This window comes from Sarcophilus harrisii, chromosome 4, assembly GCF_902635505.1.
Source record: "Sarcophilus harrisii chromosome 4, mSarHar1.11, whole genome shotgun sequence".
In the NCBI taxonomy this organism is placed as follows: domain Eukaryota; kingdom Metazoa; phylum Chordata; class Mammalia; order Dasyuromorphia; family Dasyuridae; genus Sarcophilus; species Sarcophilus harrisii.
Window position 1 is genome coordinate 464,471,758 of NC_045429.1, and position 15,700 is coordinate 464,487,457.

At 55.6% G+C, this 15,700-nt stretch overlaps 1 protein-coding gene across 3 annotated transcripts in view; it reads right to left on the bottom strand.

Annotated features, from left to right (window-relative positions):
* Window positions 1-2,582: 2,582 nt before the first annotated feature.
* Window positions 2,583-15,700, bottom strand: part of TRPM2 (transient receptor potential cation channel subfamily M member 2) — a 44,436-nt gene continuing 31,318 nt past the window's right edge. For 2 of the 3 annotated variants that reach the window (XM_031968343.1, XM_031968340.1), the window contains exons 19-33: window positions 14,647-14,779; window positions 13,842-14,013; window positions 13,033-13,216; window positions 12,602-12,783; window positions 12,158-12,290; window positions 11,222-11,309; window positions 9,317-9,404; window positions 7,829-7,980; window positions 7,653-7,729; window positions 7,287-7,388; window positions 6,690-6,776; window positions 6,404-6,509; window positions 5,717-5,818; window positions 5,060-5,176; window positions 2,583-3,650 (exon numbers count right to left, since the gene is read on the bottom strand). In XM_031968343.1, the coding sequence (XP_031824203.1) occupies window positions 3,525-3,650; window positions 5,060-5,176; window positions 5,717-5,818; window positions 6,404-6,509; window positions 6,690-6,776; window positions 7,287-7,388; window positions 7,653-7,729; window positions 7,829-7,980; window positions 9,317-9,404; window positions 11,222-11,309; window positions 12,158-12,290; window positions 12,602-12,783; window positions 13,033-13,216; window positions 13,842-14,013; window positions 14,647-14,779 (1,849 nt within the window). In that variant the 3' untranslated portion in view covers window positions 2,583-3,524. The remainder of the gene's footprint in view (window positions 3,651-5,059; window positions 5,177-5,716; window positions 5,819-6,403; window positions 6,510-6,689; window positions 6,777-7,286; window positions 7,389-7,652; window positions 7,730-7,828; window positions 7,981-9,316; window positions 9,405-11,221; window positions 11,310-12,157; window positions 12,291-12,601; window positions 12,784-13,032; window positions 13,217-13,841; window positions 14,014-14,646; window positions 14,780-15,700) is intronic. The other variant, XM_031968342.1, reaches the window with a different exon arrangement.

Sequence of the window (15,700 nt, forward strand, 5' to 3'; positions counted from 1 at the left end):
AGCCTTAGCCAAGACACGCTGCTGTGGTGCTGGCCTTGGTGCTGAAGTGAGCAGCGCGCCTTTGCTTGCCCAGAATACAGGTAGGGCCATGGTGGGTGGCACTCTCTGGCCTTGCTGATAACTCTCTTTATTTAGAGTCCACAGGGAGAGAGTGAAATTCATAGAAATGCAAGCCCAAAGCCGGGCCGAGTCTGATCTGCAAGGCTCTAGCAGAGAACACTAAAGCCTCTTTGCAGGAGATCAGAGCTCTGGAGCCCTGGAGGCAATCCAGGGAGGGTGTGCCTCCCCCAGAGGGAGCTAAGGTTTCAAAGAAGAGCCTGAGGGTCCCCAGGCTCTTCAGGAATGCGCCTTCAGTGTCTTTAGGCTAGGCTAGGCCCAGAATCCCTTACTGAGACACCCTGCCCAGCCCTGCCTTCCTGAATCTCCAACCAAACCCACCCATCCTGGGTCTTCCTCCCTCACGGACTTGCAGAGGAGATGAAATAATGAATTTCTAAGAGTGCACTGAGATTTGAGCCCCTTATTTGGTAAATAAAGATTAAAGGTTTGGAAGACAGGGCAGAGAGACCTGGGGTCACAAAGATGGCCCTGCCACTATTCAGAAAATCAGGGTTTTCAAATCTGGAAAGGGCCCAGAAGTGTTGGGAGTAATCAGAGCCTTTGGCTGGGAGTCGGAAGCCCTGGCTCTCACACTGACCCTGATCTTAACAAACATGGCCATGGTGCCTCTGTGCAAGGAGGAGGGCAGCAGGCTAGAGTAGGGCTTCTTAATCTGGTGCCTCTGAATTTTGTTTTCTACACACTTTTATAACTATTTTAAGATACCTGGTTTCCTTGTAAGCCCGTTTGGGGTATTTTATTTGATGCATTTTAAAACATGATTCTGAAAAGGGCTCCATGGGCTTCACCAGAGGAACACAAAGGGTTAAGGAGCCCTGGCTGCTATCGAAAGCGAGTGCATGGTGTGGAAAGAGCTGAGTTTGATTCTCTCCTCAGATGCTCTCTAGGAGACCCCCAGCAGCTCGCTTCATCTTTCCAAGCCTGTTTGGCCTCCCAGGTCCTTTCCAGCTGGAGAGCTAGAAACCTGTGATCACAGCAGTCTTTGGGTCCCCTTTCGGCTCTGGCTTTCTAATAGTAGATAATGTGTAACAAGGGCAGTGGTAGAGGTCCCATGATCCCTTGTCCCTCAACATGTTCATCTTCGTCTTAGGGTTGTTTCAAAACTTAGAAGCATCTGATCTTAGCTGGAGGTGAAGAGTCCCTTGAGGTGGGGGGAAACAGGGATTAAGCCTCTGTGGATTTTGTGGTCATGGTCAGAGCCAATGAGATGTGAATCTATTTACAAAACATCACACCTTTCTTTCTCGAAGCCAATTCCCACTTCCAAACAATTCTACACTCTATAAATCAGTCTTCACCTTCCATGCTCACAGGATCCTGGCAGCTCAGAGCTGGATGGGGCCTGTCTGAGCACTGTCTCACGTGCCTTCTTGGACCCTGACTGTTCTTTCCCAGCTTTGCATTTTACACCAAGCCAACCACCATGCCAGCCTTACTCCCAAGTCATTGATAAAGAGGCTCCTTCTCCTCTATAATCAATAGGACAAACCCCCATTGCCTGGTGCCCCTTCCTGCTGAACACATGTGCATATTCTTGGTTGCTCAGCACTTGTTTCATCCTGGGACAACAAAATCCCTCCTCTGAGATCTTCCTGGTAGGAAGGCAGTCCCCGAGACTCTCAACAGCCCAGGCAAGGGAGTACAAATTCTGGAGTTGTCACTTCTCTAAGGAAGCTTTGGGCACACTGTCTGTCAGCCACGGACAGTCCCGGAGAACAGCAGGAGACCTGAGCAGGTTGGCCAGTATCTCACTGGGTCTCATACATGCCAGGTCAGAGCAGGATGGTGAACCACACTAGCAGAGAGAAGACCTGTACTGTACTGAAGAACCATCATAATATCTTGATTCTTCTCTGAACACCAAAACTATCCTTCCGGCCCTGACTCTGCCCTGATCCCCAAATGCTGGGGGAATGTCCCTACTTATGTGGTGGTAATGGTGTCCCCACTCAACACCTAGAGCCTGACAATGACACTGAACGGGAGCAAATGTTGACCATGAGAGTCCATCAAGGGGAACACATTGGCCTGAAGTGGGCTGTGGCTGACCAGAAAAGACCTCAGAGCTGGAGAGTGGGTCACGGGATGAACAATGGGGAATGCTCCAGGAATGAGGGTGGATCCCGAGCAGCATGGTGGGAATGGCCTGAGGGGCAGGAAATCCCTGATTCAAACATTGTCAGATTTGGGAGATGGGAGAGAAAGAACATAGAGGAAGTCTTGGGGAAGAGGGAGTTCCAGCGTTCAGCGAGAATTGGATAGGGTCCCCAGGGGCCAGGATGTTACAAATTGTTCCTTCTGAGTCACATCAGGCAGGGCCCCTGGGTTGGTGCTGCTGGATAAACTTGGTGTTGGGAGGAAGGGTCTTGTGAGGGATTCAGCCTGAGAGCTGAGAAGCTGCAGCCCTGTGGCCCCTGACTCTCCTGCCTTCTGTCACCTCTAGCACAGAGACAAGTCCACCCTCAATTCAAGCCTGTATTTATTCCCATCCCTCTTCAGCATCTACAGGTTAAGCTGAACAGAACAGGGCAGCAGTATGTGAGGAGGAGCCAGTGAGCAGGTTTAATGTCACATCTCACGTCCCCTGACCAAGGCAAGTCTCATGAGAAGACACCAATAAAGACTGAGGGGGCTTTGTCTGGGCCCTCAAAATCTGACCAGCCCACCCTGGTGATCCCAGGAAGTCCTGGAACACTCCTTGCTTCACAGTTTGGCACCTGCTGTGGATGGGGAAAGTCATCAGACCACAGGTGAGCTTCTCTCAACAGGAGATTTCCCCAGAGGCACCTGAGGGTGTTTGGTCCATACTTGGTCCATACTAAGTCCCACAGACAGAGGCTTTGGAGGCAATTCATAGGAACATGAAGCCCAGCAGTAGTTGCAGGGTCCTGCACTGGGACAGGGAAGATGCTATGGGAAAGAACAGAAGAGTGGTATGGGCTGGAAACCAGTGGGTCTCTCAGATTAGCCTTTCCCTGGACTAATGGCAAAGGAAGGGGATATACCTCCCCTGAAGACACTAGTTTACAAGTCCCTGGTTCTCCCTATCCTTCATCCCAGATCTGGATCTTAAGATTTCTTCCCTTCCCCACACCCCAGTACCACCATTGATGCCTCCCGGGCAATCTGAATACAAGGAGACAGAGGGTGGTATGGAGGAAGTGAAGATAGATCTTGACACTTCTGCGGGCACCTGGCCCAGGGTGGCAGTCTGCGCCCACCAGGACTCTCAGTCCCGCCTCAAAGAAAATAGCAGTGAGTCCACAAGAGCTGAGGAATAGTGAATGTCTTTCTCCTGATGATAGGCACGGAGATCATGAGACCAGACGGCTCATTTCTGGTCAGGAAGAGCCCAGCCCTCTTCTGCCCTCCAGTGCCAGGACACAGCGAATGTTGGTCTGGCCTTAGTAATAGGCTCCAAACAGGGCTGAAGCCTTCTGAAGGATCTCCTTGTGATTTGCATAAAGCGGGATCCTCTTATCCACCACCTGCCATCGGATGGAAACCTCTGGGTCGCAGACTTGGAGATGCTGGGAAGAAAGGAAGGCAACTGATCATCACCTGAATTTCTCTCCTCAGAGCTCCCCAGTCCTCCTGAATTATCTTTCACCATATAATTTTGTCCATGAGATGCTACTTACCTTTGTCCAACCCATTTAGAACGCTCTTCCAAGTGTTATGGGGCTTCCCTGTCCTTCAGAAATCTCTGAGGGATTTCCTGTCTCCACGACTTTGCAGTGCCTCTACCCCATACCTGGAAGATCTCTGCTTTCTATCAATATCCCTGGCTTCCTTCAGGATCCAGTTCAGTATCAGCCTCCTCCTGAAGCCCTCCCCAGCCATTTGCACCCTTCCTGCCTTCACCTTGCATCTACTTTGTGTATAATTCCATGATCCACGTTTCTCCTCACTTCCTCTGTTCCTTTTTATCTTGCAGTTCCTAGTGTTTACCACAGCACTAGTGTACTATGGGGCACATAATAGTAGCCTTTTAATAAATGTTTACTGATTGATCAATTGGTTGGGCAAAACCAGATTTGCTGAAGAAAGCAGTTTCCTCTGCCACTTCCCCCCCCCTTTTAGAGAATGAATCATTATTAAGGCCCAGAGTGGCCCAAGGCAAGCACTAGTACTTGTATCCAGCCTCTGCCCCCTGTGATCTCCACTGCCTCAGCTCATGCTCTGTCCCTTGTCTGACCAAGATGGCTCATTTGCCTTCCAAAAGTGAACCCATTTGCCATCTACTGCTTTGAGTCACATCCCTGTGCTTGCATCCCCAAGGTAGGGCCCTCCCAGGAGTGTGGGAAATCTCGGGAGGGATCACCATTGCCTGCAGCTTCTCCTCTGTCCCCTTCTCTGGCCAAGATGGCTGTTTGACCTATTTGCCATCTGCTGCTTTGAGTCATATCCCTGTGCTTGCAACCCCAAGGTAGAGCCCCCCCAAGAGTCTGTCTGGGGAATCCCTTCATGATCTCATGCCAGACACAGATCTCATCCCATTAGTACTTGCTGACACCTGAGGTCAAACTGACTTCTCTCTGCCAAGACAATGCTGTGTTGGTCTTTCTTGGTGCCCCGTGGCCATGCTCGGGCATCCAAGCCCTTCCTCCTAGATATCATCTGCCATAAATTGTTAGTTATTGCCATCTCTTAATTCTTCCATTTAGTCCCTAGGAGACCTTGGGCAACTCATCCCACTACCCTAAGCCTCAGTTTCCCCACCTGTAGAAGGAGAACAATCATCCTTGTACCACCTGAAGGCTGTGATAAAAGAGACTTCCACCGTTAGATGGTACTTAGATCACTGTGCTATTGCTAGAGGAAGCAAAGGTGCCAGGAGCTATAATAGTGGTACTAAAAATTTCATCTGCCAGATCACACTTTTGTGACATTTGCACAGACCTTTGGGGCAATGGGGAAGACATCCCTAGATGCTTACAGAATTCAGTCGCTTCAGTTCCAAGTCATTCTGGTCCTTGAAGTGGACACTGATGGCAATGGTTTCTATCCAGGCATTATCTGTGTTCCTCGGGTCGTCAACATAGCCTTTATAGACCTGGAGAGAGTAGAGCAGAGAAAGGGACTGACTCAATCTTAGAAAGGCACCCACTGTGTGTGAGGAGCTACGAAGGCCATGGGGCTTCTTCTTAGTTCTTTTTGTACTTTCTTTTTTGCTTCCAAGCCCAGGGCCACCATCTTACACCAAGTTCCAGGTTAAAAGCATCTGCCTTGTCTTCCCTTCACTGGCATTCCCCCCTCCCCGCCCCGAAGGTGTTCACACTCATCATTAATCCATGTCCCACAGTTGGGCCAAATATACCTTCCTCTCGAGTCTGGGGCTCAAATACTTCAATGGTCCCCATTGTGTTCTAAACAAAGTACCAGCTTCTTACCCTACTCATTTTGACCCTCCACAACCTCCCACTTTCCCTCTCCTCAGTCCAGCCATTCTGCTCTTCCTGTTCACCCAAGCCCCTACCCCCCAGGCATGTCTTCATCCCCCGGGATGACCTTCTTCCAGCAGCTCAGCCTGTCTAGTCTCTCCCCTGAAGGAGTCCCTCACCCACTGAGGCAGGGACCCACAAGGGCAATCTACCTCAGCACCTTGCTTCAGCAGTGTCTCAAAGTACTGCCAGAATTCCTGGCTCAGGATCCTCTTCAGTTTTCGGGGCAGTATCTCACCAGGCTCCAGGGACCCCTGGAGAGACCGGGAAAATTACACCATGAGCAAGGGGGCCTGTCAGTGAACAGAATGTCTTTCTTCTGGCATTCCCATTTTACAGATGAACAAATCAGGGGTCAAAGAAGTGTAGGGATCTGTCCATGGTCACACAATTGGCAAATGGCAGAGCTAAGACTGGACTTGGCAGGAGCCTTATAGACCATTATGTCGAATACCTGCCTAAGACTTGACCAATGTTGAAGAGCTCACTACCTCTTGGGGAGGCCACTTGACGAGTGGCCACCCAGACTTTAGTGACAAGGAGCCCTGCTCCTCCTGACTAGTGCAGCCCCCTGACTAGTGACCACTAGACCTCAGTGACAAAGATACCTCCACCTCCTGGGGTGGACACCTGACCAGTGACCACCCAGACCCCAGTGACAAGGAGCCCAAGAGGTAGTAGTATCCTAATTACTAACGGATGAAGTATTTATCCCTTACCTTTTGGCACAGGTCCTTGTGCAAAGTGAGTATTTAACAAACATCTGAATGAATAAATGGATGAAATCCTAAGGAAAGGAAGGGGTGCTGACATCAACAAACTGGCCAATGGCTACATACCCCTGGCAAAGCCCAGTGTTCCGACAGGGCGTGCTTGACAACCAAGATTTCCAGCATCTTCTTTATGCTTTTTCTACAAATGGCACCATCTTGATTCCGCCGCCAGCTGTAAGAGAGGAGAGTTACCTGTCCTGGACCACCCTGATATTCCTGGAAAGAATTCAGAGAGTCCACTAAATAGGGTCCCCCATTCTCCTCAGATTTCCCTTGGGTATAGAATAAAAAAAGCCAATCATCGTGCTCCCAGCACCCAAGAAAGGAGGCCAGCCACTATGAAGCTACTCACCGCGTGATAACAGGGTGCAGGGCATGGTTCGGTCCAAAGCAGCACAGGCTCCCCCTGCCCCGTAACCCCGTGCGCCCCATGGGGTTCCTGGCACAGAGAGGACATGTGGTCAGCACAGGGGCTCTTTGGACCCCAAGGCCAGGGTAGACCCACAGCTAACGGAATGGCCCCTTCTTGTGATGGACTTTTGGTCTGAAAAAAGGGAAGCTGTGCCCGCCAGCCTTCCACCCTGGTACCATCTGGTCTGGAGGCTGCTTTGGGGGAAGCCTGGGCCAGCTCCTGTGTGTAGGAAACCTCACAGATGGCCCGAGGCTCTTGCACGGAGCAGCGCAGCCAGAGGCTGTAGGACCATGGAGACCCGGATTCAAGTCACCTTAAAAAAAATCTCCCAGCCTCTCAACGTTCTGGGCCCAGGCAGAGGGAAGTCCCTCCCAGGGGAGGGTCCCAGCTCCCTACACAAATGAAATCCAGAACCGTGACCTTTCCAGTTGTAGGGGGACAGTCAGGGAGGCGGGGGGACTGTGGGTCCCTCAGCCAGGTGAAACCCAGGCCGGCCAGGTTGGGGATGTTAGGGTATGAGAACCCAAGCTGACTCACAGTGAGAGCCCGTCCTGCACCATGTAAGGCCCGTGGAAGCTCTGCCTGTTGATCAGCCCGTCCATGGTGTTATAATTGATTCTAGACAGGGACTCCAGAGAACTGGAAACACAGAGCAGAGGCCGGCCCAGGACTCTTAGCGGGGCTGCCCAGCAGAACAAAGGGGAAGCCCACTCTCCCGAGGCAGCTTTGGCTCCAACATGGAGGGACGGAGTCCCGGGGGGACCAGCACCCTCCACCCAGACCAGTCATGGCAGCATCCCCAAATCCCAGGGCCGTGGCCCCAGCCCTCGGCCCCCTCAGATGCCCAGTGGAGCCCATCTCTGGGCCCCCAGTCCAGAAGAGGCTCCTCGTCAAGGAACTCACTTTCCCACGGGATCCGATGTCGCCTTCTCCTTCCTCTCCGCCGTGTAAAAGGGAGGATCATAGATATGAAATTCCTGCTGTGAAGAAATCATCTTTCAATCAAGACTCTGGCCAGGCCGAGGGCCTCCCTGAGCCCCAGGCCCTTCTGTGGCCGCCAAGGCTCTCAGGCCCCTTACCTCCCAGGGCACCTTCTCGTTGGGCACGGGGAAGCGCGTGACAGTCGAGTTGGGGTACAGAAGGTGACGCGCGTTCACGTGGTAAAGGTCTTCCGTGTCCTCCTGCTTGTCACCGGGGTCATACTCTTTCCCTTCCGGCATCTTCCTGGACACTGGGGGTTAGGGGGCCCAGGCAGAGGTCTCAGCCCCCTCCCACAGCTGGAGGCCCTGTCCCTTCTGGTGAGGTTATCCCATTATTCCTGACTCTACACACACACACACACACAATTACACACACACTTACACTCACACTCACACTCACATACTCAGAATCACACTCACACACACAATCACACTCACTCACTCTCACACATGCACTAATACACTCACACACAGCCTCACACAACTTACATCCTTACACTAACACACACTCACACAGACTCACACACACACTTACTCTCACACACACACACTCGCACACACTTATATACTCACACTAACACACACACACTCACACACACTCTCTCGCACTCACACACTCACATACATTAACACACTCACACACACTCACACACTTACATCCTTACACTAACACACTCACACAGACTCACACACACACTTACTCTCTCACATACACACTCGCACACACTTATATACTCACACTAACACACACTCACACACTCTCTCTCACACACTCACACTCACATACACTAACACACAGACTCACACACACACACTTACTCTCTCACACACACATTCACACACACTTATATACTCACACTAACACATTCTCACACTCACACACACACTCACATACACTGACACACACACTCACACACTTACATACTTATACTAACACACACACTTACTCACACACACTTATAGACTCACACTAACACACACTCATACTCACACTCACACACATTTACACACTCTCACACATCTACACCCCCACACATACACTTGGGGATTCTCAGAACCAGCTTCACCCCGCAGGCCTAAGTGTGGTTTGTACTTCCTTCCAGGGGGCCATACTCTGCCCCTGTGACCTCCTCTTGTCTCCCCCTCAAGCTCACAAATGTCCCCCACTTTCCAGGATCTCCTCCTCACACCCGCCTCCCTCAGCCCATAATCACAGTGTGAATTTAGACAGAAGTTTAAGGTCCATAAAGAGCTTTTCGCACATTATTTCATTCCCTCTAGCCAGGGGAGGTGCCCATGAGGACACTGAGGTCAGGTGTCCTCTCTAGAACCCTTCCCACTTGAGGGGGGACCTCCAGGACCATCTCTGTCCCCTCTTCCTCACTCATATGGGCCTGACTGGGGATCTGACTGGGCGGGGTATGGTAACACTCAGGAGGTCCTCCCCTGATGTCCACACTGCAAAGCCTCTGGGGGCCAGGGCAGGGGAGGCAGTGTGGTCCAGGGGACAAAGAGCTGACTGGGGCAGGAGACCCCAATTCAAATCCTGCCCCCAGTGCCAACTGCCAGTGTGCCCACAAGACTTACCCAACACGGGCACGTCCTCCTCGGAACCAAAGCCATTGTCCCTCAGTGCCCGGATGATCCACGTCAGGGCCTTGGTCGACTGGAACATCTGCCCAAAACACGCCCGGCAGCCTGGGTGAGGGTCTCCTCAGGGCCCCTCACAGGCACCGGCCTGCAAGGCCATACTGGAAAGAGGCCGGCTCCCTCGCAAGGTTTGAGCCTTGTGGGAAGCACCATGTCCACTCGGTTATTTTCTTGGGGCTGCCTGCCTCGACACATGAGCTTCCCTCTCCCTGAGACGGGGCCCATGGCCGAGGGCCCAAAGCCACTTCCCATCTTGGCCCCAAATCAAGCCCCCGCAGATCTGGCAGTGTCTGGGGACATCCCTGGAGCCGCACGAGACCTTTGGAGCTTCTCAAAAGAGACCCAGCACCTCCCGGGCCTGGAAATAGCCAGGAGGGCCACCTCCAAGGCAGACAGAAGGTCTCAAGGACTTTTGGGGGCTCAGAGGAACAAATCAGAGGGGCCACCCCCAAATCCCCCCAGGGTGAATCAGCCAGGTGCCGGGGTGCCGCTGAGAAAGCGTGCTCGGTGTGGCCAGTGCTCCCTCTGGCCAGTGCTCCCTCCAGCTCAGTGTCTGTGGGGGCCCTCGAGTGGGGGAGAGGGCCGCGGGGGATGTCCTCCCTCAGCTGGCCTCAAAACGAGGGAGGCCTTTCCTGGGCTGTGGCCTCCTCACCCACCTTAGGCCTTGGTATTGTTACCCTAAAGAGAAAGTCTGGCCCCAGAAGGAATGGAAGGCATGAGCAGAGACTCGGGACTGGGCTCCCGGGGCTCTGATTTCTGTCGGTGGGAGGCGCCTGCCAGTCAGTCCTGCGCACTCGGGGCGGCCCTTCCAAAACGCATCCATTTCCCTAACTCGTGGCCGAGTGGGCTCAGGTTTGGAAGCTGTCACTGGACATCCATCCCAGCTGCTCCGCCCCCCGCCGGAGACCCTCCCACGGTTAAGGCTCAGGCCACTCTCCCCCTCGCCCGGTCACAGGGTGTCTGGCTGACATCTTTGCTTATCTGTGGCCTGGCTGCCTTCCCCAAGTACCACGTCAGCCCCCGGAGGAGGCCGCCCTAACTGTGGCGCAGGGAGCACTTAATACGCGTTTGTCGTTCTGTGCACGCCCTCTGGAGGGCGCTCTCTTCTCCCGCCCCCATCCCTGCCCCACCTGCGTCTGGGAGAACCCTCCTGTGCCAGGCCTGAGCGGGAGCCCACGTGGCTCCCGAGGGACCTGGGGGGGCAAGACTCCTAGGGCACAGTGCCTGGCACACAGCAGGTGCCTAATATATGTTTACTGAATCCAATGGAGGGGAGACCATTCTTATGCTCACTCGAGGCAGACTCTCCACTTACTGGAGCAGGATCCAACCCCTCCCGATCTCCGTCTCCAGCCTCTGCCGCGGGGGCGGGCACACAAAGGAACTGCACCTCATCCCCCCGCCCCAGTTCCCTACACTTGGGAGCTCTGCACTCCCCCCTTCTGACTGAAGATGGAGAGCGGGTCTCCACCTGCTCATAACCAGACTGGGGAGGGGGGCTCCCTTCTCCCCCTTCTCAGAATGGCTAGCAAGGGAGATGGCACCCAAGGGAGGCAGCACCCAAGGGAAACGGCACCCAAAGCAGGCAGCACTAAGGGAGGCAGCAATGGCCACAACTCAGGAGGTCTCTCCATCCCCCACAGTCCCCTAGACCAAGCCGTGAACACCTGCCGCAGCAGAGCCAGTGGGGCCCGATCCAGGGAGTGGACAAGTCCCTTCCTTGGTCCCATTGGACCTTCCAGGCCTCCACCCAGCCCCCAACATGCTTTCTTTGGGCCGGGGGTCCCCACGTGTCCCAGGAGGGATGGGGCTGGCTGGCTGCCACAGAGGGTGCTAGCTCACCTGCTCTTCCAGGTACCCGAGCCGCTGCTCCACAGAGCCCAGCCTTTTCAGGTGATCCAAGTCCAGGAGGTCCATCATGATGTCGATCCTGGGGCAGAGAGTGCCGGCCCTCAGAGAGTGCCTGGCGCAGGGGACTCTGGGGCCAAGCCCCGAGCACTCTCCCGCCCACCTCCCCAGGCCCACTTCCTCCACAGGGTCTTGGTTTCTCAGTCTCCCCCCCCACCCCCAAACTCCCAAAGCTGCTCTGTCCCCCGGTCCTAAAACAGACTTCTGGGAACGGCCTGGGATAGAGGGCGGTGGAGGCCAGGCAGAGGATGCTCTGGGGTACCCATGGAAGGAGCAGCTGCCCTGGAAGGGCCAAAGAGAGGGAGCTGGGAGAAGGGGACTCCCCTCCCTTCTTGCAGAGGTGGGGAGCCATGGGGGCCACGCAGGGCACCCAACGCCAGCCGTGGCTGACGGGTACCAAGTTCCCCTGACTTATTTCCCCTTGTGTTTCTGCTCTGTTCTAAGGGACAGCTTTAAGGGAGGGTGAGAGGGCGTGTTCCTCCTCCAGCCTCCATCCCCTGGCCACAAGGTCTCCCTCCCAGATCTCCCGATGAGTTAACTGCCCACCCAGCCCCATACCCTCCCCACCTGCCTCGTTCCCCGAGCGTCCTGCGTCCTCCTCACGTGCGTCCTTCGCTCTTGGAGAACTGGCCTTTCCCCAGGTGCCCAGAATATACCAAGCCCTCAGTGAACCCTGTGATGAACCCAGGGGGTCCATCCTCCCTGTGCCACTGGATTCTGGTGATCCTTGGCCACCCCTGCTCAGGGCTGGCACCCTGGTGACTCTGCCCCAGTTCTGCCTGGCTGTCCTCCCCAGAAGCTGCTGCCTCGGTGACCTCGGCCAGGCTGCCCACGCGCCCGCGGGCGCCCCTGCCCAGAGCTTGTCCTTACTTGTTGCCCATGTCCTCGATCTTCTGGTCCGTCCTCTGCTTGAGCTGGTACTGCTGACTCTGCAGGTAGTTCTCCTTCAGGTAGATCTCCCAGGAGAGCAGCGTGGCCTCCTCGTTCTTCTCCAGCTTCTTCTCTGAGGGGAGGGAGGCAGAGAAGGAGAAGCGGGCGCCTCGTGGCCCGGGGGCCCCCCAAGCTCGGCCGGTGGTCCCCAAGGCGGAGGAAGGAAGCAGCCCTCGCAGAGAGGGCCCGTCCAGGACTTTGGAGCGGCCCAACCCTCGTTGCCCACTGGGCCCCTGACGCCAGGACCATGGAGAGCGATCATCTCCTCTCAGCCCCTCCTCCCCCTCCATCGTGTCCCCTCCCAGGGCCCCGCCCTGCTCTTCACCGTCCTGGGGTGGGACAAGCTGGAGGGGGAGGAGGGGCTGCGTGCTGGCCAGCACTCACTGAGCTGCTTGTGCCTCTTGGCGGGCTTGCCCAGGATGACTCTCTTGACAAAGAGCTGCAGGTGATTGAAGAGGATGAAGGGGGGAGGCGCAGGGGGCCGCCCGTGATACTCCTCAATCAGGTCGTGCCGCTGGAACTTCCAGATCTGGTCCGTGTGCTCCTGGACCTGCTGGAAAGTGTAGCTGGGGCAGGGGAGAGGGGGCGGATGCTGTGCTGGCGGCCGGCAACTCCCTCTGACCCCCGTCCCGGACCAAGCTGGGGCCCTGAGAAGGGCCTTCCTCTCTGCCCTTCCTCCACCTGCCCTGACCCCCTTGGTTCATCTCCCCCACATCATCCCTCCTCACTCCCCCCGACCACCCCCTCCTCCATCTCCCCCCTGACTCCCCAGCCCCCGAGGATGGGGTGGGGGTGGGACAGCAGGAGGGGCTCACTTGAACATGGCGATGAGGAGGTTGAGGAGCAGGATGTTGGTGAAGAGCAGGTAGAGGCAGAGGAGGATGACGGTCAGCCACTCGGGGAACACGGGCTTGTTGCTGACCTCGCTGCTCTCGGGACACTTGGGCTTGTAGGGGTCCGTCCCGTTGGGGCTGCACTGCTCCGGGTTGAAGTTCACCCCTGCGGATGAAGCGGAGGGAATGAGTGGGGGGTGCAGGCAGGCGCCTCCAAAGCCACAGCCCCAGGAAGCTCTGGGTGCAAGTGCTGCAGGCTGTGGGAGGCCCGTTCACCTGGCCGGGTCCTCTGGGCAGAACTGCACTCACAGAGGGAGCTTCCACACTGGGAGCTCCCCAGGCCCCAGAGCCAGGGGGAAAAAAGGGGGCAAGAGGCGGGGCCAGGCGCTCTCAGCCCGCGCTTCCTCTGTGGCGCTCTGTGTAAAACTGTGGCTCTCAGCGGGGGCCCTCTCATGGGCCACAGGGGCTGCCCCCCTCCTGCTCACTTCTGGGAATTCACCCTCAGAACTCCTCTCCCTGGGCAGGGCAGAGGATAGAACAGCAGAAGCCTCTGTGGGTGAGGCTTACTAAGCACCTACTAAGTGCCAGGCAAATAGCACCTCATCTGCTCCATCCCAGGAAGTTGGGTCTGTTATTATGCCCATTTTACAGAAGAGCAAACCAAGGCAAACTGAGGAGAGGTAAGTGCCTCCCAGGGTCCTACAGCTAGTAAACGTGAGGCAGAATTTGGACCCTGGTATCGCTGCCTCCAGGCCCGGCCCTGCAAACCAGGAGAGCATCGGGGCTGGTACCATCAATGTAGGTGGGGATCTGCCCGAAGATGGTGAGGTAGGAGTGGTAGACCACGCCCCGGAAGATCCAGTCCACCCGGCTCTCGTTGTGGATCAGGATGGCCTGCTTCGCCACCCCAAAGGACACGACCCACACGGCCAGCAGGAAGAGGAAGAAGAAGACGTCCTTCATCTGCAACGGCAGGGGCAGCCCCGATGACGGCCACGGTCTGGGGCATCCCCCCTCCCAGAGCTCGGACCTGGCTCACAGCAGCGAGGCCCATCCCAAGGCCGGGGAAGGGCAGCTGACCACAAGCAAGGCCATGTTAGTGCCCACCCCCCCGCATGCAAGACGACCAAGGGTTCCCCACCTCCCCACAGGATGGACTTTCTGCCCCAATTCTTCAGGAACATCCCTTCCCCCCGGGCCACTGTCTAAGCCCACTGGTGACCCACAGTAGGGGGACCTCAGGCCAGCCCTCAGGACTTGCCGGTGGCCCCATCACCCTAAAATGAGGGGCCGTGGCCTCCCAGTCTTGGGCCCAGGGAACTCCAGGAGGAAGCCCGCTGGTCCTGTCCTCCCCTCACACTCCAGGGGGCCCTGCAAGGAAGCTCACTGGCCCCGTCCTCCCTTCCCGCTCCAAGTGGCCCCTCCAGGAAGCCCGCTGGCCCCGTCCTCCTCTTACCCTCCAGGTGGCCCCAGGAGAGAGCCCACTGATCCCGTCCTCCCCTCATGCTCCAGGTAGCCCCAGGAGGGAGCCCGCTGGCACATCCTTCCATCCTGCTCCTTCCTCCCCCCAGGGTGGGCTCGCGTGCAGATGCTCACCATTCTCTTCACGATGATGATCTTGGGCCCCAGAGTTTTGCTGACTGTGAAAATGTGCATCAGTCTCAGACAGAACATGATGAAGTCCAGTGACAGGATGATCCGCCCTGGATATAGAGTCGCTGGGATCAACCTGGTCGGCACAGGGGAGGCGGAAATGAGGGGACCTGCGACTCCCCCCAGTCGGAGCAAGACTTGTAAGGGAGAGAATCTGGGCAGCTTTCTGTCTGCCAGGGCTGGAGAGCTGAGCTCAGACCCCCTGGAGGGCCAGGACCCACGTCCACCCTCCATCCCCTAAAGCACACGTGTGCTCACAGAGCAAAATCTGCCCCAGAAGACAAGGAGGGAGGGGGAGAAGGAGGAGGAAGGTGAAGATGAGAAATATGAAAAGGATGAAGAGGACTCTTATTGCGCGTCCCCCTACCTCTGGCTCTTTGTTGCCCTCCGACCCGCAGGGCCAGGGGCTTGGGGGTAGCCTCAGGGGGCTGACTCAGGCCAGCCGATCCCCACCCACCTCCCAGGAACTCCAACCCTCCCTGTAGGTGAGACGGGGGATAGATTCATGACTGTAACTCCCATTATTCTCAATGGGGAGGTGGATCCGGCTCCTCGTAATCCTGGCTGGCAGGAAGTTGGCCAATCTGGGCTTTTCTCTCTGATAATCTGAGAGTTGGGAAAAGGTCTTGAAACCCCAGGACAGACAGCCCAAGTCCAGGGGCAGTGCAGGAGCGAAGATTTCTGCCCAAATGAACAGATTCTCAGGCAAAAACTCACTGTTTAACCAAAACCAGCCTGGACAAGATTAGGTCTGGGTCCTAGCACACAATTGACACCCCAGAAGTGCAGTGTATAGGGACTTATTCAGATTTACAAGAAAAAGAGCCATCCCCCAATTGACAAGGATGCTGGCAGTTCTTAAAAGAAGGAACACAAACTATCAGCATAATCGACAATATTATCTAAAATGCTCCAGAACAATAATTCGAGAACAGCAAATTAAGACAATTCTAAGTTTCAACCTCACAACCACTGACAGAAAGGTGACAGATGCTGA